General features: G+C 45.1%; 1 protein-coding gene across 5 annotated transcripts in view; it reads right to left on the minus strand.

Moving 5' to 3' along the window:
• The window catches only part of PRKN (parkin RBR E3 ubiquitin protein ligase), a 1,261,621-nt gene that overhangs the window by 215,121 nt on the left and 1,022,810 nt on the right, over positions 1-23,690 (minus strand). For all 5 annotated transcript variants that reach the window (XM_088840889.1, XM_055433926.2, XM_055433924.2 and 2 more), the window contains one exon: positions 8,943-9,004. In XM_088840889.1, the coding sequence (XP_088697015.1) occupies positions 8,943-9,004 (62 nt within the window). The remainder of the gene's footprint in view (positions 1-8,942; positions 9,005-23,690) is intronic.

A 23,690-nucleotide genomic window follows, 5' to 3' on the forward strand; every position in this document is an offset into this window, starting at 1 on the left:
AAGGTTTCGGTTGTCTCCACTGTGAGCCTCCCTTCCCTCCTAAATCCTTTCTCTGTGCCCCCTGGAATTCCTGCTCCACAGTGAACACGCTCTCCTAGATAATCAGCCTTTTCAAACATTTCTCTCTCCTTTCCGATTTAACTGAAACTGGCCCAGCTCCTTGCAAGCCTCTAAAATGAAGGCTGTTTTTGTTTCAGGTGGACACAGCTGAAAGCCAGAGGGGGAGCTGGTTGTCTCCCGGTTCTTCAGCGAGGTTCCTAAACTGTCGGACTCTCCTCTCTTGCAAAACCACACCCTGCTGCTCCTTTGAAAGTTATGCCGTCTGACTACACGTCCTCACCTTCTCCCCACTGCCACTGCCTGCAGTGGTCGTAGGTGGAGAAGTCCCTTATTTTTGGGAGACTTCAGCTCCTAGCTCATGATTTTCACCTCTGCCTTTTTCTGGGGATCGAACCATCCATCCATCAATCTGCTCTTTCAGTTCCTTCATACCTTCTCATTTCTGGGAACCTTTCAAAAAAAAATTCTTCTACCATTCCAATCCCTTTCTGGGCCTTGTCATCCTGAGAACTTATAGCACCTCTGAAACTTAAATTCCAAATGTGTCTCTTTCCAACCATCACCTCCTATCTTTCCTTTGCTGACATTCTTACTGAAGTATGGACGCTGCTTAAATTCTTCAGCATCACTGAGACCTCTCAAGAGCTGCCCTGACCCTCTCTCCCGGGCCGCTGTGTGTTGTCTCTTAAGTCACTCATCACAGTGTCAAACACGCATGTTTAACTTCCTCGTGACTGTGTCATCATTCTTCCGTAGCACGGCTTCTCTTCTTTCCTCCGAAACTGCTCACATCCCCCACCCCACTTGCCCATTTCCTCCCTGGACAATTTACTTCATATTTCACTAAGAAGACAGAAGTTATGAATGAGGTATTCATTTACTGAGCGGATACTTACTAAGCATCTTCTATGTGTCAGACACTCTATGTGGAGAAGATACAGAAGTGAAAAATGTGTCTGTTTTCATGGAGCCATCAAACACCCAACTTCTCCCCGCTCCCTCTTCCACTGCAACAGCAAACACTCCTTCCCCTTCCCACCCCACTCACCCATGACTTTCTGTCTTCTTACAACAAAGAAGGTGGCTTTTTCCTTGTTAAGGGTCAGTTCCTCTCTTTGTGCCATATATCCAAACACTCATCATCTTCTAAAGGACTTCCTTTCTTCAGCTAGCTCATCTAGCTCTTGAATTACCAAGTAATCCATCTCTGCTGGATCATTTCAATGAGCTTAAAACAAGCTCTAGCCTCTTCAGTCTTTAAAGAACCCTCCTGCTATTTCTGCAGTTCTTTTTTCCTTTTCATAACAAAAATTCTTCAAGAAGTTGATTACCTTCAGTGGACTCTTAATCCCATAAATATATGGCTCTTGTCTCCAACTCTCCACCAAAACCGGTCATCACACTGACTCGTGATATCCGTGTTGCCATGTGCAAAGGACAGCAGACTGACTTCCTCTCATTCAGCTTCTCGTTAGCGTTAACATAAGTCTCCCTCTGGGGAACACGTCCTTTCTTGGCTCCATCAGCATGGCACATCTCTGTATTTGCTTCTGGTTTACTTGAGGCTCCTGTAAGGTCTCCTTTGCTGGCCGCTACTCTTTTACCAACTTTCCAAACATTGGTGCTCCTGAGGGTTCAACCGTGGCCCCTCCCCTCTTACCTCCTTCTGGCAACTATCATGGATGTAAAATATCACCTGCATGCTAACAGCTCCAAATTTACTAGTCTCTGACCCCTGACCTCCTTCTCTGAGTTCCAATGCACACTTCCAAATCTCGACTTATCTCCTTCTCAACGCTTCGGGCACATCAAACATACTAACATACTCTGAACTGAACCCTGATTCCACGCTTTCATCCTTACCTACTACCATCAAACCCGTCTCAGTGAATATTACTGTAGGATTCCTTCATCTCCCTGACTCACACCTACTCAATCACCGTGACTTTTAATTCTACCTCTCAGTATTCACTTCTTTCTGTTTCTTCTGCCAATCCTCATCTGGACCATGTCCATATGCAACAAGACTGACTTTTGTAGACCGTGATTTGGATATATCCATCCTCTGCTTAAGGTTTCAAGGATTCCCTGTTGAGTCTGGAATAAAATCCAAACTCTTAACTGTGGCTCACATGGTTTGGATAGTTTTTATCTTTCATCACTGTCCCTCTTGCTCATTATTGTCCAGTCACATTGACTTTATTAGTGGCTTGAAGAAATCAGGCTCTCCAGCTCCTCTGGGGCCATTGAACATGTGCTTTCCTTTGCTTGGAAGGCTCTTCTCCCCAGCCCAGTGATCCTAGCTCAATCCATGGTGTCCTCTCAACTTTCACATTTCAGAGGCCCTGACTCCTTTTCTAAAGTAGGTTACATCTTAGCTTTTATCATGATTTGTACCTGTGACTTCCTTATCATTTTATATGACACGAGCACAATAATCGGAGAAGGCAATGGCAAGCCACTCCAGTACTCTTGCCTAGAAAATCCCATGAATGGAGGAGCCTGGTGGGCTGTAGTCCGTGGGGTCGCTAAGGGTCGGACACGACTGAGCGACTTCACTTTTACTTTTCACTTTCACACACTGGAGAAGGAAATGGCAACCCACTCCAGTGTTCTTGCCTGGAGAATCCCAGGGACAGGGGTGCCTGGTGGGCTGCCGTCTATGGGGTCACACAGAGTCGGACACGACTGAAGTGATTCAGCAGCAGCAGCAGCACAATAATCCATGGAGCTGAAAAGAGGTGGACATGGCTGAGCGATTACACAACAACAAGCACAGTAATAGTTAAAAAAATTAAAAATATTTGTTGAACAGGTGACGGTTATTTCCTTAGGATTCTGGCGATTAAACTCAAAGAGGAGGTCGCTGGTAAGAATGGAAGTATGTCTGAAAGGCAGTGCTTCTGAGGACTCTCCAAATCCTCTGAACTTATAGATGTCACATCTGTTTCCTTTGGGCTTCCCTGGTGGCTGAGACGGTGAAGAATCTGCCTGCAATGCAGGAGTTCAATCCCTGGGTTGGGAAGATCCCCTGGAGAAGGAAATGGTCACCCACTGGAGAATACTCTAGTATTCTTACCTGGAGAGTCCCATGGACAGAGGAGCCTGGAGGGCTACCATCCATGGGGTTGCAAAGAGTCAGATACGACTGAATGACTAACACTTTCACTTTGTCACTATCTATTTTCTTTAGGGCCCATCTAGAACTCTGGAGTCACTCTACTTACGTACAGTGTAACATCTTTGCTAAGTAGCTTGGACTTGGTGGGTGAGGGTGGGGTGCTGAAAGGGTCTTTATGAATGTAAATTGTAAACACAAATCAGAGACGGGACCAAGAAGCTAAAGTACATGCATTGTGTTAAATTCCAAGGGGTTTTGATTGCATTTTTACTTTAGGAAGGGGATGATTTACAGTGTTTAATGATTTATTTTTAATTCAGATCTCAAAAATCAAGTGCCTGTTGAATGAAATTGGAAAGGAACCACAAACAAAGAAATCAGATAGCTGGTGAGCATCTCTACCATCCAGTAATGAATTCAGTAATTAACCATTATCTGCACAGGTTTTATCAACTTTTAAGTGAACATTACACTGATTATTTTTTAATTTTTTTCTTTTCCATTTTCTTTTTAATAGGATATTGACTGTAGTTCCTTGTTACTCTGATTTTAGTGCCTACTTTGATACTGCTAGTTCAGTCTATTGATGGACTATAAATAGTACTTAAGTCAGAAATATTTTAGTGTTAGTACTTTATATCTGCAACTTACTTCCCCATCTTATTTATTTACAAAAATTCTAAGAGATGACTGAGCATTACTCTTCTGTTTTCTACAAACTGAAAAGCCAAGTTAGAGACTAAAATGGCCACCTCATGTGAAGAGTTGACTCACTGGAAAAGACTCTGATGCTGGGAAGGATTGGGGGCAGGAGGAGAAGGGGACGACAGAGAATGAGATGGCTGGATGGCATCACCGACTCTGTGGACATAAGTTTGAGTGAACTCCGAGAGTTGGTGAGGGACAGGGAGGCCTGGCGTGCTGTGATTCATGGGGTTGCGGAGAGTCGGATATGACTGAGTGACTGAACTGACCTGAACTGAAAGGAACTTGTAACACGCGATGTAAAAATTTCATTTTGTCCTGTAATATGTAAGTTGCCTCAAGCATCCAGAGAGAGGCTGAAGGTGTCAGCTGCTCCTGGGTGAGGCTGCCCAGTCCCACAGGCAGGGGTGGTGGTGTAGCTGGAACTCTCCGCTGCTCAGCAGACCTCATGCCACCGTCTGCCCTGAGACCACTAGGTCTTGTCCGTGTGTCATCAGAATAGAAATATCCCCTGCTGCAGTGACCTGCTTATATCAGTCACTGAAGAGATTCCTGGCTCCCTTGTCTGTTCTCCCGTCTGACCCCTGACCCCACACACAGCTCCGTCCATCCCTTTTCCCTCAGCTGCCCTAACTCCCACCCCTGAGCTGGAGGAACTCAGAGTGAGTCAGCAGGATCTGCCCTGTAACCCCAACCCATGTACTCTCTCGATGTTCTTCTCACGTCCTTCCCTCACTGACCTTGGCTTCCACCCCAGGACACGACTTGCCCTTCCTTCCACTTTACTTCCCCTTCCGCCCCTTAAGTTTTCTCCACCACTCCCTTTTGCATCACTGCGTGGATTTTCAGCATCCCCAAACACAGCTTTCCTTTCTCCTTCTGAAACCCCCCAGTTGTGATTTTCAAACCATCAGGGGCTGTCATTTCTCTTTTACAGTCAGATACCCCCAGTTCCCTCCATCTCTCTCTCCCTTCCCTGACCCATTTCTAGAAGCCCCAGTTCTTGACTCACCAGCATTCCCTCCAAGTCCTCCCTGATGATAATTCTGGAGGGTCCCAGGGTCCACATGGGCCATCCTTTCCAAGACCCTGGCTTTTCCAAGTCCATGCCCTCAACTTCTCCAGCCATCTTGTCTGCTCCCTTAACTTGGCCACCCTTGGGCCCTGTGCCTCCCGACCCTGTCACTGCCAGTCTCCACACCACCTCCACACCACCCCGAATCGAAAGACTGCTTGACCCCACCGGGACCCGTGGCCGGTGGGCCCTATCTCTTTTCCCCACTGCTTTTTCTTCCCCTTCTTGCCTCACCACGCTGAAATCCCAGGCTCAGTTACTACACTCACACCCTTATGTCTGCCCTGATCTCCACTGTCTCTCCTGCTTTTGTTTCACTGGGGTGGCTGCTTAAACCTGACCCTCTGCCTGTTCTGTGTCTGTGTCCACACCGGTCAGCGTGACAGAAAAACCCCCAGGTTGATGGGTCTCACTCCGAATTCACTCATTTTCTACCCTCATTCACTGCCTACCCTCCTAAATGACACTTTCACCATCCTTTCTACTCTCATAAAACTCTTCCCTCACTTAACTCTCAAGTGATGACTCTGTTTCCTGTGAAACAGCCAGCAAAATCCTTCCTGTGTATCCGGCCCTCCCCGCTGCCACCAGGTCCAGCCGTCCTCAGTTTTGTCTCTGGCCGAGTCTACACTCTGCTGCTGCTGCTGCTAAGTTGCCTCAGTCATGTCCGACTCTGTGCGACCCCATAGACGGAAGCCCACCAGGCTCCCCCGCTGCTGGGATTCTCCAGGCAAGACCACTGGAGTGGGTTGCCATTTCCCTCACCAATGCATGAAAGTGAAAAGTGAAAGTGAAGTCACTCAGTCGTGTCCGACTCTTCCTGACCCCATGGACTGCAGCCCACCAGGCTCCTCTGTCCATGGGATTTTCCAGGCAAGAGTACTGGAGTGGGGTGCCATTGCCTTCACCGAGTCTACATTCTGCAAGCTGTCAAATCAAGGACGTTGCTCCTGATATGCTCCTCTTTCCTCTGCATTATCTCCCTGCTGCCCTACAGTCATTCCCACCAGCACATAAACATGGTATTTTTTTGCCTATAAAAAAGAAAAAATTTTTCATGCCACATTCCCTATCTCCAGTTACCTCATTTCTTTGTTTTCATTTATAGCGAAATTCCTTAACAACAAAAAAAGTACCTATATTCCCTCTCTCCCATTCTTCTTCCTTTTCCACTGAACCCAATCCAGGCAGACTTTCACCCTCACCAGTCCACTGGTCAAGGTCAGAATGACCTCCAAGCTCCAAATTCCAGGGCTCACTTCCCACCCTTGTCCTGACTGATAAGTGCATGCCATGGATAATCAGCCTCTGTCTGTCCTAGACACGCTGAGTTCCTTTGGCTCCCAGTTTACGCGTTCCTGGATTTCTTCCCACTTTATTCTGACCACACCTTGTATTTTATATGTTAAAACACTTTTTACATAAAATAAGCCTTAGACACGGTCGCTTCAGAACTCCTGTGTTCACTTTACTCTCTTCCCAGACCTCACCATGACGCTTTCCTTCATATCTTTCAGGTCCTCATGTGCATGGCATCTGCCCCAACGAGACTTTTCTTGACCACCTTGTGTAAAAGCTCAGCTCCCACCAGCACTCATTGTCCTTCTTTTTGGTTTTATTTTTCCTCCACGGCAATGAAAACTGTCTAACATATTATATGAAAGTGTTTAGTTACTCAGTCTTATCTGATTCTTTGCAACCCCATGGACTGTAGCTCGCCAGGCCCCTCTGTCCGTGGGATTCTCCAGGCAAGAATACTGGAGTGGGTAGGCATTTCCTTCTCCAGGCGATCTTTCTGACCCAGCGATAGAACCCGGGTCTCCTGCATTGCAGGCAGGTTCTGCACCATCTGAGCCAGCAGGGAAGCCCAACCAAAAGGTGATGCCCCCGGGTGGGTTTGAACCACCAACCTTTCGGTGAGTAGCTGAACGTGCTAACTGTGCCAAACAGACATGGCAGCTCTGTGAACATATTATATACTGAACGCATTTGTGTGTATATAACATGGTAGCTTTCCCCAACCAGAAGGTCAGCCTGAGAGGACTCTCTTCTTCACTTCTCTAGCCCTGTAAGAATCATATACAGCGTATGAGTATGTGCTTTTTAAGTATCCGTGGGATGAAAGGAAAGAAGGAAGGAAGGGCTTGTGGTTTTTTGGGAGATAAAGGTCAGTATTGCTGTGATGCAGTATGTTGTGATCAGCACAACTGATCAGAGAAATAGTGACTTTGATTGTGGCTTGATTAAATGCCTGGGAAAATGCAAAATGGCTTGAATTTTATGTAGATCTAAGGAGATGATTATAGTTGGCTTCTTTCCCTACTAATCACCCAATGACTCTAAAACAAATACGGGAACAATCTGCAAATATTGGTACAAGTTAGAAGAGAAGGTTCTATTATCTGAGCAGAAATCTCAGGGTAACAATCAGTGATTATTGCTTTAAGAAATCTCATGGCTTGCACAGGAAAACAGCTGTGAGGTAAAGGTGTTTTCATAAGTAGGTATGTTTGGGGTCTGTTATCAGCTCTTGGAACTTCAATATCTTTGAGTTTTGTTTCTATTTGAATAAACATCCCTGTTTGTTATTCTGGAAATTTACAGTCTGAAAACATGAACGAGGCATATTGTAACCTGCTAATTCAAGGAGTTGGAAATGATTCCGGCTTTTCTTCCTCCCAGAGTTAATCCCCTTTTTGAAATCTCATATTGGAGATGGAAAGTTCCACTTTCTGACATACACACACCAAACAAAAACACACAAACCAAAAACGTGTTTAAAGAAACTGAGCTACTACACCTCTAACTACATGTCCTCTGATCACAGTGGGCAAAGACTGCCTTTGGGAGTAAAAATCAATAAAAGAGTATAAAATAGGTCAATCACCATGCTGTAAACGACATGACATTTGTTGTTGTTTAGTTGCTGAGTCGTGTCCAACTCTTTTGCGACCCTGTGGACTGTAGCCTGCCAGGCTCCTCTGCCCATGGGATTCTCCAGGCAAGAATACTGGAGTGGGTAGCCATTTCCTTCTCCAGGGGATTTTCCCAACCCATGGATCGAACCCATGTCTCCTGATCGGCAGGAGGATTCTTTACCACTGAGCCACCTGGGAAGCCCATAAATTCTATGGCTTAAGTATTTATTTTTTTTTAAATTTGATTTTAGTTTTTGGCCGCACTGGGCAGCATGTGGGATCTTAGTTCTCTGGTCAGGGATTGAACCTGTGTCCCTGCATTGGAAGTATGGAGTCTTAACCACTGAACTGCCAGGGAAGTCTAGACATAAGTATTTCAAGCATAACTTGACATCAGATTTAACATAATAATATGGAGCCTGTAATTCCATATGAGAATTAAGAGATTTATTTCTAAGTGGTCAAAAATGTGTGTGTGTGTGTGTGTATACATAGGTAATATGTAGCACTCTGGATTATGAGCACATCTATTTAGAATCTGACATATCTCACTGAGCACAACACCGCATTTAAATCATCAACTTTAAATGGGCCAGCCATTTATATCAGTCACACATTCACATCCATTGAGAACGCAGCGGCAGAGTATAGATAACACACAAAACAGAAAATTCAGGCGAAAGAGCTTGCACATCCCCGCACAGACATCAAACCCGGCCTGTCTGTGCCGATCGATCCCTTAGGCATGATTCCTCTTGGCACTTATTTGTTTGCTTATCGGCCACCACGCTGTACCTGCTCACTGCTGCATCCTGAGATGAAATGCTCTGGCAGGTAGCAGATGTACCAATTAATAACCTGTCGGGTCTGATGGATAAGAGAGGGAAAGCGGGTTCCCACACACAGTGCCTACGTGACTCCCTTCCCCATTTCAGGTGTGTGGGGGGGGCGGTCAGGAGACACCCCCTGCCTCCCAGGAGAGAGTCTGCAATGGTCTCAGTAATGGTCTCATTACTGTCTGTCTTCCATGACACTCGGGGAAGCCTGTGAGAGGCAGACTCACCTGCTCTTCTCCAAGAATCCTGAAGTGATGGAGCTCTTTAATCAAGGAGTTGGGACAGCCAGCTGTTGGGAAGAAGAATTAATCACCGATGAGTTATTCCCATGGAGTGCAGTAATGTGTTCTCACTGCAGTCACGGCTACTGGTGACCAGTATTGCTGTCGGGAAGGACGCAAATGCTCACTTAGCCATAAAACATGGTCTAACCAATGACCAGACAACACCCCCCCACCCAGGGTACTCCGGCTGCTGCCAGCCCCCCACTGTGACTCTGTAGGAAGGAGTTGCACGTGACCCTGACCAGCGTTTTCTCCCCTCCCGATTGTGACCTGGATGTCGTGGGGCCCGAGGACACCGTGCCATTTCTGCCCAGCATGTCACTTATCACTAATACAGAGCCACGGTTTCGTGGGGCCAGACAGGGCGAGTTGGCAGGTGTTGGTTCATTTCACTTTATTTACCACCTCCAGGCACAGCTTCTGCACACTGAGAGTGAAGGATGAAAATGGGGCAGCCAGATGCCCTGTCTTCATAGGATGGGGCTAGAGTTTAGAACTGTGCCTGGTTCTTCCAGGAGGCTTTGTCAAGACCCTAAAGATGCTGCATTTCAGTTTGGAAAGGGTCTATTATGGAGTCTTGTGCCCACCACCTTCTAGTTCTGCTCAGTCAGTGAGAGCCTACTCAAGCTTGATTCAGAGTTTCTTTCTTCAGTTGTAAAAAGAAATAAGTAAATAAATCAATCATGTGTGTTGTGTGTTCAGTCACTCAGTCATGTCTGACTCTTTGTGACCCAATGTACTGTAGCCCACCAGGCTCCATGGAATTTTCTAGGCAAGAATACTGGAGTGGGTTGCCACTTCCTCCTCCAGGGCATCTTCCTGATCCAGGGATTGAACCTGTGTCTGTTGCATCTCCTGCATTGGCAGGTGAACTCGTTACCACTGCACCACCTGGGAAGCCCAAATGAAGCATATCCATATATATACACATATGTGTATATAAGTATATACTTAAGTATATAAGTATATATGTCTATCTATCTGCCTCTCTACCTATGCCAGGGCATGCCAGTTCCTGTTTAAAAATGTATTCTATCTCTGTCTTTTAAGTAGAATTATTCAAAAGTATTAATTTGCCACCATTAGTAATATAAACTCTGGAAACAGAACTGATATAAAAACCTTTCTTTGGGATCAGATCTATGGATTATGTAATATGTTCCTATCTCTGTCTTTTAAATAGAATTATTCCATAGTATTAATTTGCCATCATTAGTAACATAAACTCTGGAAACAGAATTTATATAGAAACCTGTTTCTTTGGGATCAGATCTATGGATGACATGATATGTTGGCTTTTCTATTAAGGAAAATGGGTTCTGTGAAAATGCACCTAAGCAACAGCTGAGGCTGAGCTGTTTCTTGGAGCCATGATGGAAGCAGGTGGGAGGCACCGAGGATACCGGTCTGGGGAGGGTGGGCTGCCGGGGAGGCGCTATCTGCAGGGGGTGAGGGAGTTATCCTCCGCGAGAGGGGCTAGATGTGTGCGTTATTCTAGAAGGCAGGATTAGAGTAAACAGATTAAACGACAGCAGGTATGCTTGGGTTCACTCTGAATACATTTCTAATTTAAAATGGACTATATTTCCTTACCAGCCGGTAACTGGAGGCTTTCCGACAGAGGCTAAATAACTATTTATGCAGAATATTTTAGAGATGAATTTGACTTGAGTTAGTTCCAATTCTGAAACTGTGGTCATATGAAATGTTGGAACAGAGATTTAGTCTTTGTTACTATATTCAATATATATTCGTCTTTGATGTTACTGCATTTCATACTCTTGAGAAAGTGATTCATAAATGTTCACTAAGGTAATACATTTTTTAAAAAAAATGAACAAAATATATAAACAGGTGATGTCATCACCTGACAGTAGGGAAGAAAAATAAATGGAAACCCGAAGGTGGATAATTTGGTGGAAAATCTAGTCAAATAACTGTCATAGGCACATCCTACCTACAAGGAAGGAAAGCTAGACCCTGATGCCAGAAGAAACCCTTGAGCTGTGTTTCTCCCACTGGAGGCCAATGAAGGCTTATAGCCCGAGTTCCTTTTTTAGAAGTTGGCCATTTCAGAGATGCTATTCTGATCTAAACAATTAGTAAAAGTCTATTCTGGGTCATTTGGTTGGCTGCCATTCAATCAAAAACCATTGAAGAAATTCAGCCTCCTGTCAATTCTTGGGAACAAGGGGTCATATTTTTGTTTTGTGAAACTGATGAGGAGAGAACAGAGGTGGAAAGAATCCTCAGGACAAATTCCCAACAAGAGAGGGCCGTGTGGTTTGGTGCTAAGTATATGAGGGGACGAGTCACCCAACTTGTCACCTAGAAGGGGTGACAGAATTGAGGTTTGCCAAGCACCTGGCTCGGAGGCACTCAGGGCTGTCTGGACTTTAAGGACCGACTTAGTTTGGTAAGATGGCAGCACCTTCCATATGAAATTCAGAATTAATTTGAATACTTTTTTGGTTTTGTGTTTTCATTTATATTTAATTTATACATTTTCATTTGGGTCTTTTAGCTGTATAGCGTAAAAAGTTTCTACCTAGATTTATACCTGGACAAAGTTAAGAAACATCATTAAAAATAGTTTCATTCAGGCTTCCAAGTTTTAGAGGATTCTTTTTTCCTTTACAAGTGGTCCTTCGCATCCCTCCGACTTGAAAAAAAATGATTCAACCTATTTTAATGGCAGGTAACATAAGAAACAGAATTTAAAATTAACCCGCCTTCAGAATTTGTATTCTAACTTTCTCCGAAGATGTAACTAAAAGGATTGATGTCAGTGATAGCTCAGATGTAAACATCTTGAACAGACGACTAGCTAATTACCCGAAACACCTGCTCGATCAACAAACTATGATGAACAAGGAGAGACATGACATCAGATGAGAACAGAAGGGCTGTACGGGGTCAAGGTGTTTAAGAGCACAGAGGGGCGCCTGTCACTGTCAGCTCAGTGACACGGGAACGGCAGTGCGGGAAACGGGCAGGTGCAAAGCCAGTGTGACGGCGCGGTTTAAAACAGGGAATGCGGAACACACATTGCAAGCAGCAGTGCAGGAGAAAGGGAGACGTCTGTGGAGGGGTGCCGCGGGAAGGAGAGCAGAGGAAAACCACGTGAGGACAGGCGTCAACAGCGCAATCGGAATTCTTCCAGGCACTTCACACAGGGTCCACACACACGACAGCGGATGGCTCGGGAAGCCTCTGCAGTCTGCTTGGACCACATTATGTCTTCAGAGTGTGCAGCCATCAGCTGCCTCCATGTCCCTGTCGTTCAGTCTCTTCTTCAGATAACAGCTAAGAGGCCTCTGTTAAAATACGTACAACAGCTATCACGGCATCCGCCACAGGTTTTCCATCTCACCAAGAGTCAAGGGCAAGGGCCTCAGGGGCCTATGTAGGGTGCTTGGCTGCCTGGCCCGCTGTGTAGCTCCTTATCTCTTTCCCGCCGTGGGTCCCGCCAGCTTGCTCTCAGATCTGACCACCCCAGACAGGCTGCTGTCTGCCGAGCTCTGATTTGCTGCTCCCTCTGTCCAGAAAGCTCTTGACCCTGCTATCTGCATGGAGTGGTTCCCGACTCCTTCAAGTCCTTGCTCAAATGCCGCATCTCAGTGAGGCTTTTCAGGACCACCCCAGGTGAATCTGCAGCCTATCTTCATCCTCCTGAACCTCCGTTACTGCTGCATTTGCTCCATAGCTCTCACGACCTTCTAAACTACTTTCTCATGCAGCACTTTTCTGTCTCCTGCTGCTGAAAGGCAAAGGTGACAAGTGCAGGACCATTGCTTTTTTGTCACCACTCTGTCAGCTGCATCTAAACCACTGCCTGGTTGGACGAACTGCTCAACAGCAGCTGCCCCATGAATGAGTCATCCAAGCGGTCACTGCCCACTTAGCTTGGTGACTGTGACTCTTAGGAGCTCCTATTCACCCCTCCTCTCTCTTCACCACGGAGGCCTCGGCTTTGACCTCCAGCCCTCTGTGTACTTTGCTTATCAGTTAAGTGGACTTTATCTAACCTCTAACCTCTCTTCCCAGCCTGGACCCCACATGGGAAGATGTCAGTGATGCTTGGATGTCATGAATCCTTTGTACTTTTACTGTACCTTCTTTGCCAATATCCTATATCCAGTTCTGGGCTTCCCTTGTGGCTCAGCAGGTAAAGAATCTGTCTGGAATGCAGGAGACCCGGGTTCTATCCCTGGGTTAGGAAGATTCCCCTGGAGAAGGGAAAGGCTACCCACTCCAGTGTTCTGGCCGGGAGAATGCCATGGACTGTATGGTCCATGGGGTTGCTAAGAGTCGGACACGACTGAGTGACTTTCACTCACTCACTGTATCCACTTCTGGGTAAACACGACCATCTGTTTTTCCTTCTCCTGTTTTAGTTCTGCCAATCACAGCTGGTGGAGCAAAAAGGGGCTAGAAAACCTTCCAACAGAGATTCACACCATCTGCCTGAAGCTACGTCCTTGTTGAGAATGGTGCTGCTGCAGTTCAGGGTTCACTCATTGTCAAGCCCGTGGTGTAACTTGTTCCTATGGCTTGCCTTTGGCCAGCACCCTCTCCCATCTCCCCTGGGGATTCTTCCAAATCATCACCATCCTTCTCAATTAACCTTTAAAACCTCATTCTCAAAATAGGACCTCACCTGACACAAGTCCAGAAAAGTGAAGCTCCGGTGGTGAACGTGGAGATGTGGGACCCAGGCTCCTGCAAGGAAGGCTAGTGGCCACGCTGCAGGAGGACGCGCGATGCCCGGCCCTATCTCCAGTCTTCCTCAGCCGCGCAGAGCCACCTCGCCTGAGGTCACATCATCCCCAGCACCCCGATCTGCTGTCTGGGTGAGGGGGAGGCGGACCTGCCCAACCATTTTGTCCCAACACGAGCAGCTGTCGGTTGACACTGGCTCCCAAGTCTCTGCTCACGTGGCAGTTCAACTTCTCACTCGGCCCAATCTGGGTCTCTGCTCCTCCTTTCTCAGATGCACATCTCCACAAACAGCTTGTACTCTGTCCTCTACTTCTGACTTGGCTGCCAGAGAACCCACCCTGTGGCCCCTAGCAAGTGTGCACGCTAAGTCGCCTCTGTCGTGTCTGACTCTGTGCGACCCCATGGACACTATAGCCCCCCAGGCTCCCCTGTCCACAGGATTCTCCAGGCAAGAGTACTGGAGTGGGTTGCCATGCCCTCCTTCAGGGGATCTTCCCAACCCAGGGACTGAACCCGTGTCTCTTACGTCTCCTGCATTGGCAGGCGGGTTCTTTACCACTAGAGCCACCATCCCAGAACTTCATGCTGTTGTTTGCTCACTAAGTCATGTCTGACTCTGCGACCCTATGGACCGTAGCCCGCCAGGCTCCTCTGTCCACGGGATTTTCCAGGCAAGAATACTGGAATGAGTTGCCATCCTCTCCAAGTTACAACTCCTCTGCCTCCTCCCCTCTACTCCTCCAGGATATGATTCCTTCTCCTCAAAACAAGAGTCATTTGCCATCCGTCCTAACCTGACCCCTTCAGCTCCTTATGGATTAACTCATCACTCAGTCTCCTCAAACTCTACTGCTCTGAAGCTTGCTCACTTCAAACCACATGTGTTATTCAAATCTTCCCCCTTTAAAAATCCAACAAAAATCCAGCCTTCAGCACACAGTTACCACCCTCTTTCTTTCCTTCTCCTTCCATCCAATTTTCTCAAAAGAATAGCCTGGAGCTATTGTCACCAATATAGCAGTTGGAGGACTGCAGAAGGGAAATATCAAAATGGGGGCTTCATGCCTTTTAAAATAAAGACATCATGGCCTAGTCTGAAGCTCTGGTTCTGCAACAACTAACTAGCTATATGCTCTAGGATCACTTGGTTACTCTAAATGCCAATTCCTTTATCAGGAATAATCACAGCTTCTACTTCAAGCAACAGTTTTGAATGTATGTGAAAGCAGGATGAAATGACCTAAGGAATTAGAACGTGAATTTATTGCTGTTGATATTAATGGCAGATCCATATCATTGCTTGTTGCTGCTAATTCTTTAAAAATTTTAATCTATTTAAAAGGAATTCAGCTACTTGAAATAACTGCTACAAAATTTTTGTTTTAGGATACAAAGGTCAAGACTTCTTTTTTTCAATTGAAACATGTAAAGGGCTTGAAAGTTATGACTGCCATTCTCACAATAAGAAAAATCTGGGCAAAATGAAAGTCAACGCATTTTCTTGGCTCCATCAGAGAATGGATGTCACAGGGCAAAGAAACTCTTTGATATTTGGACAGACAGGCAAGTCCAGAAGCCACAACCCAATCTGCTTACCTGGAGTAGAAGCTGCTGGAACAATAAACCAGTAGGAATATTGAGACAGTAACTTTGATGTGTGCTGTGTGTGCTAAGTTGCTTCAGTTGTGTCTGACTCTGTGCGACCCTACGGACTGTAGCCCGCCAGGCTCCTCCGTCCATGAGATTCTCCAGGCAAGAACACTGGAGTGGGTTGCCGTGTCCTCCTCCATGGGATCTTCCCCACCCAGGGATCAAACCTGCATCTCTTTCATCTACCTACATTGGCAGGCATATTCTTTACCACTAGCGCCGCCTGGGAAGCAATTTTGATGAATTGCTATTATATAAATGGGGTGTAGACTAGTGTGAGAATCAGAAACTCCAGAGGCGTGAAATCTTACAGATTTTCCTGATGTTTATCTTTAAGAACCCCACCAGGGCCTCAAGTTGAGGATCCTCTTGTGGCTCTGGCAGAGGGAGGGGAAAAGTAAGCATTGTGAAAAATGTCCAGAGCTTTCTCCATAGCAAAAGTCTGCCCGCCAAGGGAAGGACTTTGCTAGCACCTTACCCTGCAGCTATGAGAGAGGGGGCATTCCTCTAACTCCAGTCTGTCTCACTGAAGAGGGAAAGAACAGTCAACAGGAATCAGGGCTTCAAGGATATACACTGAGAATGCTACCTATGGGGGAGGGTGTAGGAGGCAAGGGAAAAAAAAAAAAATCCCTGTACCACTGGAGAAGCACTTGCAAGGCTACAGACCCAAGAAACAGCACCACAGGAAGACTGAGATTTGATCAGAAGATCACTGTCACCCCCACACCACATTAACCTTACCACCATACCAGGAAGCCTTTAATACCATAACGGTGGGTAGTAGCTGAAAGAGTTTTAAGACGTGGGTTCTCTCTGAGAAGGAGTGGTTAGCTCACAGTCAGGAATGGAGACAAAAATCAAGAAAACTGGAGAAATCTGGAATGTCTGGCATCTTCAGCTACAGCAAACATTAAACACTTAAACACAAGCCCAATTCCTTGTCAGAGCGACATGTATCCTCACATTAAAGGCCTACATCAGCTCCTATTACATGTAGAACATGTCCAACTTTCAGCAAATAATTAATAGTCATGTCAAAAGGCAAGGAAAACACACTATGAAGAAATAAAGCAAGCGTCAGAATCTGACTCAGGTATGATACAGACGTTGGAATTATCAAACGGAGTTGAAACAACTATGATTAAGATACTACAGACTCTAATGAAGAAGCAGACAACACACAGACAAACACTGCAGGCAGAAAGGCAAAATCTCTGAAAAGAAAGAATGTGAAGTTGCTTGGTCGTGTCTGACTCTTTGCGACCCCATGGACTGTAGCCTACCAGGTTCCTCTGTCCACGGGATTTTCCAGGCAAGAATACTGGAGTGGATTGCCATTTCCTTCTCCAGGAGATCTTCCCCACCCAGGGACTGAACCTGGGGTCTCTCACATTGTAGGCAGATGCTTTATCATATAAGCCACCAGGGGATTCAAAAAAATCTCTTAGTTCAGTTCAGTTCAGTTCATTTCAGTTCAGTCGCTCAGTCATGTCCGACTCTTTGCGACTCCATGAATCACAGCACGCCAGGCCTCCCTGTCCACCACCAACTCCCGGAGTTCACTCAGACATGCACGAAATGAAAAGGTGTAACAGAAATGAAGAATTTCTTTGATGGGCTGTCAACAAACTTGACAGGATAAGAAAGAATAAGTAAGCTTGAAGAAAGATTGAAACTCAAAGCTAAAATCAGAAAGAATGAAAAAAAGAAGAGAATATTCAAAAACTGTAGGACAAAAATAACATACACATAATTTGAGTACCAGAAAGAGAAGAAAGAGAACAGAGCAGAAGAAATATCAAAGTAATACAGACTGAGAACTTTCCAAGATCAAGGACAGATACCAAACCGCTGGTGCAGGAAACTCACAGAATGTCAAAGTGAAAGTGAAAGTTGCTCGGTCGTCTCCGACTCTTCGCAACCCCATGGTTGCATGGAATTCTCCAGGCCAGAATACTGGGGTGTGTAGCCTTTCCCTTCTCCAGGGGATCTTCCCAACCCAGGGATAGAACCCAGGTCTCCCTCATTGCAGGCAGATTCTTTACCAGTCACAAGGGAAGCCCAAGCAGGATAAATATCCCCAATCCACACCTAAATATAATTAAATCTTTATTTTAGCAGAAAACCAAAGACAAAGAGAGAATTGTCAAAGAAGTCAGAGGAAAAATAAATACCGATAAAGAAGCGTAAGAATTACAGAACACTTCTCATTACAAGGGGCTTCCCAATAGCTCAGTTGGTAAAGAATCCGCCCGCAATGCAGGAGACCCTGGTTTAATTCCTGGGTTAGGAAGATCCACTGGAGAAGGGATAGGTTATCCACTCCAGTGTTCTTGGGCTTCCCTTGTGGCTCAGCTGGTAAAGAATCTGCCCACAATGTGGGAGACCTGGATACTCTATTATAAGGTTATTAATCTTAATTAAGAACACATTCCTTGTTCCAGTGACCTCTCAAAGTGCACTTAGATTAGTTAACATATGTGTTGTAAACTTTGAGTCAACTATTAAAAAGCTGAATTATCTAAATCTCACGATAAAATGGATTACCCAAGTGGTTAAACAAGACAAGAAATAAAGGTTAGACACTAAGTCGTTTCTGATATAAGAAGAAATTCAACAATCTGTTGACATTAGCAGGTGATTTTCCAAGTAAAAGCCTGAGAGTGTCTCAGTCAGGGAGTTTTGAAGTTGATGGAGTTATGATCACTTCTTTTAATCTTGTATGGATTAGAAAGTAAAAACCACGGCTTCCCATGGGAGGACAAATGTGAACCTCTAATTTACTTGGAAAACACACTAAAGATGGTTTTAGGGTCAGAAACATTGAGTTGTATAATATATATTACCCTAGGCATTTCAACTTGTCAGTGAAGAGTTTCCTTGAAAAAAAAAAAGTGTCCAGAAATGAATTAAGCACCAGTGATGCATCCACCATTGTTGTTGGTATGCTACAAAAAGGACTCTTTAACACCTGAGCCACCAGGGAAGCCCCTACAAAACGGAAAGTTCAGTTCAGTCGCTCAGTCGTGTCCGACTCTCCGCGACCCCATGAATCACAGCACGCCAGGCCTCCCTGTCCGTCACCAACTCCCGGAGTTCACTCAAACTCATGTCCATCGAGTCGGTGATGCCATCCAGCCATCTCATTCTCTGTCATCCCCTTCTCCTCCTGCCCCTAATCCCTCCCAGCATCAGGGTATTTTCCAGTGAGTCAACTTGTTACATGAGGTGGCCGAAGTATTGGAGTTTCAGATTCAGCATCAGTCCTTCCAATGAATATTCAGGACTGATTTCCTTTAGGATGGACTGGTTGGATCTCCTTGCAGTCCAAGGGACTCTCAAGAGTCTTTTCCAGCACCACAGTTCAAAAGCATCAATTCTTTGGTGCTCAGCTTTCTTCACAGTCCAACTCTCACATCCATATATGACCACTGGAAAAACCATAGCCTTGACTAGACGGACCTTTGTTGGCAAAGTAATGTCTCTGCTTTTTAATATGCTATCTAGGTTGGTCATAACTTTCCTTCCAAGAAGTAAGTGTCTTTTAATTTCATGGCTGCAATCAGCATCTGCAGTGATTTTGGAGCCCCCAAAAATAAAGTCTGACACTGTTTCCACTGTTTCCCACCTATTTCCCATGAAGTGATGGGACCAGGTGCCATGATCTCAGTTTTCTGAATGTTGAGCTTCAAGCCAACCTTTTCACTCTCCTCTTTCACTTTCATCAAGAGGCTCTTTAGTTCTTCTTCACTTTCTGCCATAAGGGTGGTGTCATCTGCGTATCTGAGGTTATTGGTATTTCTCCCGGCTATCTTGATTCCAGCTTGTGCTTCTTCCAGCCCAGCGTTCCTCATGATGTACTCTGCATATAAGTTAAATAAGCAGGGTGACAATATACAGCCTTGATGTACTCCTTTTCCTATTTGGAACCAGTCTGTTGTTCCATGTACAGTTCTAACTGTTGCTTCATGACCCGCATACAGGTTTCTCAAGAGGCAGGTCAGGTGGTCTGGGATTCCCATCTCTTTCAGAATTTTCCAGTTTATTGTGATCCACACAGTCCAAGGCTTTGGCATAGTCAATGAAGCAGAAATAGATGTTTTTCTGGAGTTCTCTTGCTTTTTCCATGATCCAGCAGATGTTGGCGATTTGATCTCTGGTGCCTCTGCCTTTTCTAAAACCAGCTTGAACATCTGGGAGTTCACGGTTCACGTATTGCTGAAGCCTGGCGTGGAGGATTTTGAGCGTGACTTTACTGGCGTGACAAAACGGAAAAGGAGTATACTACTGTCTGTGAAGCCTTCACGAATCTACCTGGATTCAAAGAATGTACTACATGGTAACATTACTGTGAATGAAAGTGTGTATAAAATCAAGAACATGTGAGGAACAGACACGTACGTCAGGACACAGAGTCCTTCCCCACACGCCTGGAGAACGGCGACCACCACCCAGCGAAGCCGTGTTCATTTTCCTGGTTCTCCTCCACTCACTCTCCCTCAGTGGGCCGATTCCACCCTCGCTTTCCCAACAGGTGACAGTGGAGGTGCTCTCAGTTCCCGCGGGGCTCACCCTCCCCACCCCAGGTGCCCGGCCCAGCCGGAAATGAGAAACAGTGGTGAAGCGAGGAGAGGAGAAGGAAAAGAGAGGACCTTTCTTCCCCACCACTGACCAGCTGTATTACCTTGGGTCCAAGATGTTGTGTTAGCTCTAAAGCTTCCATCTTCTACTTGAAGAAAGGAGGGTAAGAATATATAACTTATGGGGTTGTTGTGAACGATATGTGTGTATCTATATGCTTATAACTATATGTATTATCTACGTACAGTTCATTGTACATAGTAGGCTGTTAATGAATGGCAGTTGCTATTTTGAGAGTCTCTGGAATACAAGGGACTCATGAGACTGTACTTGAAAGGTTGTTCTGCTGCTGTCCCAGAGATACCTTTTTAATCAAATCTTCAATATTTAGAGGCCAATTTTGCTAAAGGAGCCCAATATCCAATTGTTAATTAAGATTTATTATGACAATGTACTGAAAGACAATAGATGAGCAAGGATGTATATATAGGCATACATCCTTGATCATCTACATATATGTATAGGTACATATGATCAGATCACATATGCTTAGGAAACTATGGCAAATATACATTTAAGACTTAAAGTGTGCGGCCTTTTTATTAAGTCATCAATTTCATTTATTCACTACAGTCATCTAAAATGGTTAATAAGCAACTTGATATCTTCATTCACTTCATGGCAAACAGCTGTGGAAACAATGGAAACAGCAACAGACTTTATTTTCTTAGGCTCCAAATCACTGGAGATGGTGACTGCAGTCATGAAACTTAAAGACACTTACTCCTTGGAAGGAAAGCTATGACCAACATAGACAGCATATTAAAAAGCAGAGATACTACTTTGATGACAAAAGTCCATCGAGTCAAAGCTATGATTTTTCCAGTGGTCATGTATGGATGTGAGAGCTGGACTATAAAGAAAGCTGAGTGCCGAAGAATTGATGCTTTTGAACTGTGGTGTTGGAGAAGACTCTTGAGAGTCCCTTGGACTGCAAGGAGATCCAGCTGGTCAATCCTAAAGGAAATCAGTCCTGAATATTCATTGGAAGGACTGATGCTGAAGCTGAAATTCCAGTACTTTGGCCACCTGATGCGAAGAACTGACTCCTTGGAAAAGACCCTGATGCTGGGAAAGATTGAAGGCAGGAGCAGGGGACGACAGAAGACAAGATGGTTGGATGGCATCACTGACTCGATGGACATGAGTTTGAGCAACCTCCGGGAGTTGGTGATGGACAGGGAGGCCTGGCTTGCTGCAGTCCATGGGGTGGCAAAGAGTTGGACATCACTGAGCCACTGAACTGAACTGATATTTTCATTTGATATCATAAAGCTTTATGACAAATTTTTACCTTTGAATTAACTGGAAATTAAGAAAAAATCCTCACTAGTCATTTCAAAGTGCATGCTTTACATATCTATACTTCAAGGTGAATTAAGAGTCAATAATGCACATAACTTAAACCACAGATCCCCAAGCACCTCCACTTATCCAAACATGCAAAAGGGAAACTAACTCAAATTTCCGACAAAAGGGACACTTAGCAACTACTTAATCTACCTTCTGTTTAGCTTCCCGAGTCAGCCATAACACATAGTAAGGGCATCACTTGAGTATACAGTCAACAGATGGATGATTATGGCAAACAAGCTGTGGCTTAAAAACAAATATTCCACAAAGATGTCAAAGAAGAGAACTGACGACTCCTAATTCTGCTTAACCAGAGCTGAATCTGTTTTCTATTGTGTGTGTGTTTGGGGAGGCTCTGTTTTCTACTTGTAGCTCTTTTGTAGTATTCAAGGTTACTTGCCTTTCATAACCCAGGTTGTAAGTGAAGTAAATGACAGAGCTGAGTAACAGACAGTTCCAATCCCCAGACTATGCACTGCAAACTACTTTCTGCCCTGTGAGGGTGGTTTAACAAAAACAGATGTTAGACTTGTACACAGAAATGCCACACGATCAGGACTTTATATACTACATTATTTTAACCCTCAAACTAATAAGATTAGTCTGATTAACTTGAGTGCACTTCTTGTGTTTGGGGAGAAAATATACCACTTTGCTGCTGCTGCTGCTGAGTGTCCGACGCTGTGTGACCCCATAGACAGCAGCCCACCAGGCTCCCCCGTCCCTGGGATTCTCCAGGCAAGAACACTGGAGTGGGTTGCCATTTCCTTCTCCAATGCGTGAAAGTGAAAAGTGAAAGTGAGGTCTCTCAGTCGTGTCCGACTGAGTGACCCCATGGACTCAGCCTACCAGGCTCCTCCATCCGTGGGATTTTCTAGGCAAGAGTACTGGAGTGGCTTGCCATTGCCTTCTCTGCTTTAGAGGCATCAAAAATCTAAACAACAAAGTACAAAAGCAAAACAGAATTCCAGAGGTTAAATGTGTTCCTCGTGAAAGTGAAAGTCACTCAGCTGTGTCCAGCTCTTTGTGACCCCAAGGACTTATACAGTCCATGGAATTCTCCAGGGCAGAATACTGCAGTGTGTAGCCTTTCCCTTCTCCAGGGGGATCTTCCCAACCCAGGAATCGAACCCAAGTCTCCTGCATTGCAGGTGGATTCTTTACCAGCTGAACCACAAGGGAAGCCCAAGAATTCTGGAGTGGGTAGTATCCCTTTTCCAGGGGATCTTCCTGACCCAGGAATCAAACCAGGGTCTCCTACACTGCAAGTGGATTCTCTACCAACTGAGCTATCAGGGAAGTCTGTAGTGACTTAAGGGGGGGGAAAAAAAACAAAAACAAGAAGATACTGTGAATATGAAACAGAAAAGAACAAACCTGCCTCCATATTGAATCTATTTCTTTGTGCTCTGTTGCCTGTCCTGACTCTGCAACTTTTGTGAAAGAACGTTGCCTACAGCCTGAAATACACAGGATAGCCCAATTTAAAGGCTCTGACCTTCAAAGGTATAATACTTTTCCATTCATATAGAGATAAAAAGTTACAGAACATTTGTCTTGCTGGTGATATATAAGAGCACTGTGACCAGACCAATGTGGACAACTGCAAGAGCAAAGAATTATGGCACCGAAAAGTCTGCAACCACCAGTCACACTCCCAATCCTTTTTGGAGTAAAGAAGTCTGAATTCTAACTTGAGTAAGATGGTTCTTTGGGACACGAGTCCACCATCTTCTTAATCTGCTGACTTTCTCAATAAAGTTGCTATTCCTTGCCCCAGAACATTGTTTGCTGATTTACTGACCTGTTGAGTGGCGAGCAGGACAGCCTGAACTTGGTAACAAACACGGGCTCTCTTTGGTGGTACAGCCAGATGGCACAGTTTTATTGTATGTCACCATACTCTTGAAAAAGGTAGTACATTCAACTTAAGTGTGCACACATAAAGCCCGCATGGATGATAAATAATTAAAATAATTTAAAAAGCAGTTTGGGGGGCCCAAAGGTACAGCACCTGGCACAAGTTCCATTCACTATAATTGTGATTATCTGTTAATATATCTGCTTTTCCCACCCTGAATACAGGTTCGGTGAGGGCAGGGACTTGCTCACTGCTTTATCTAGGACCTCAGAATGAGCACAGGGTCCAGCACAAGGACAGACTCAATCAATCATACTTGCTGAGTGAATAAATGAATCAAGGGGGAAAGTCATTGCCTTTGGTTTTCATGAACAAGAGCATTGGGAAATAAGTGACTTATAAGAGCCTGTTAGCACAATTCAAGGGCCTCTGCGTGAAAGTCTATTTGCTCCAGGCACAAG

The sequence above is a fragment of the Moschus berezovskii genome, chromosome 10, assembly GCF_049115385.1.
Source record: "Moschus berezovskii isolate FMDL1 chromosome 10, NW_MosBer_1.0, whole genome shotgun sequence".
Classification (NCBI taxonomy): Eukaryota; Metazoa; Chordata; class Mammalia; order Artiodactyla; family Moschidae; genus Moschus; species Moschus berezovskii.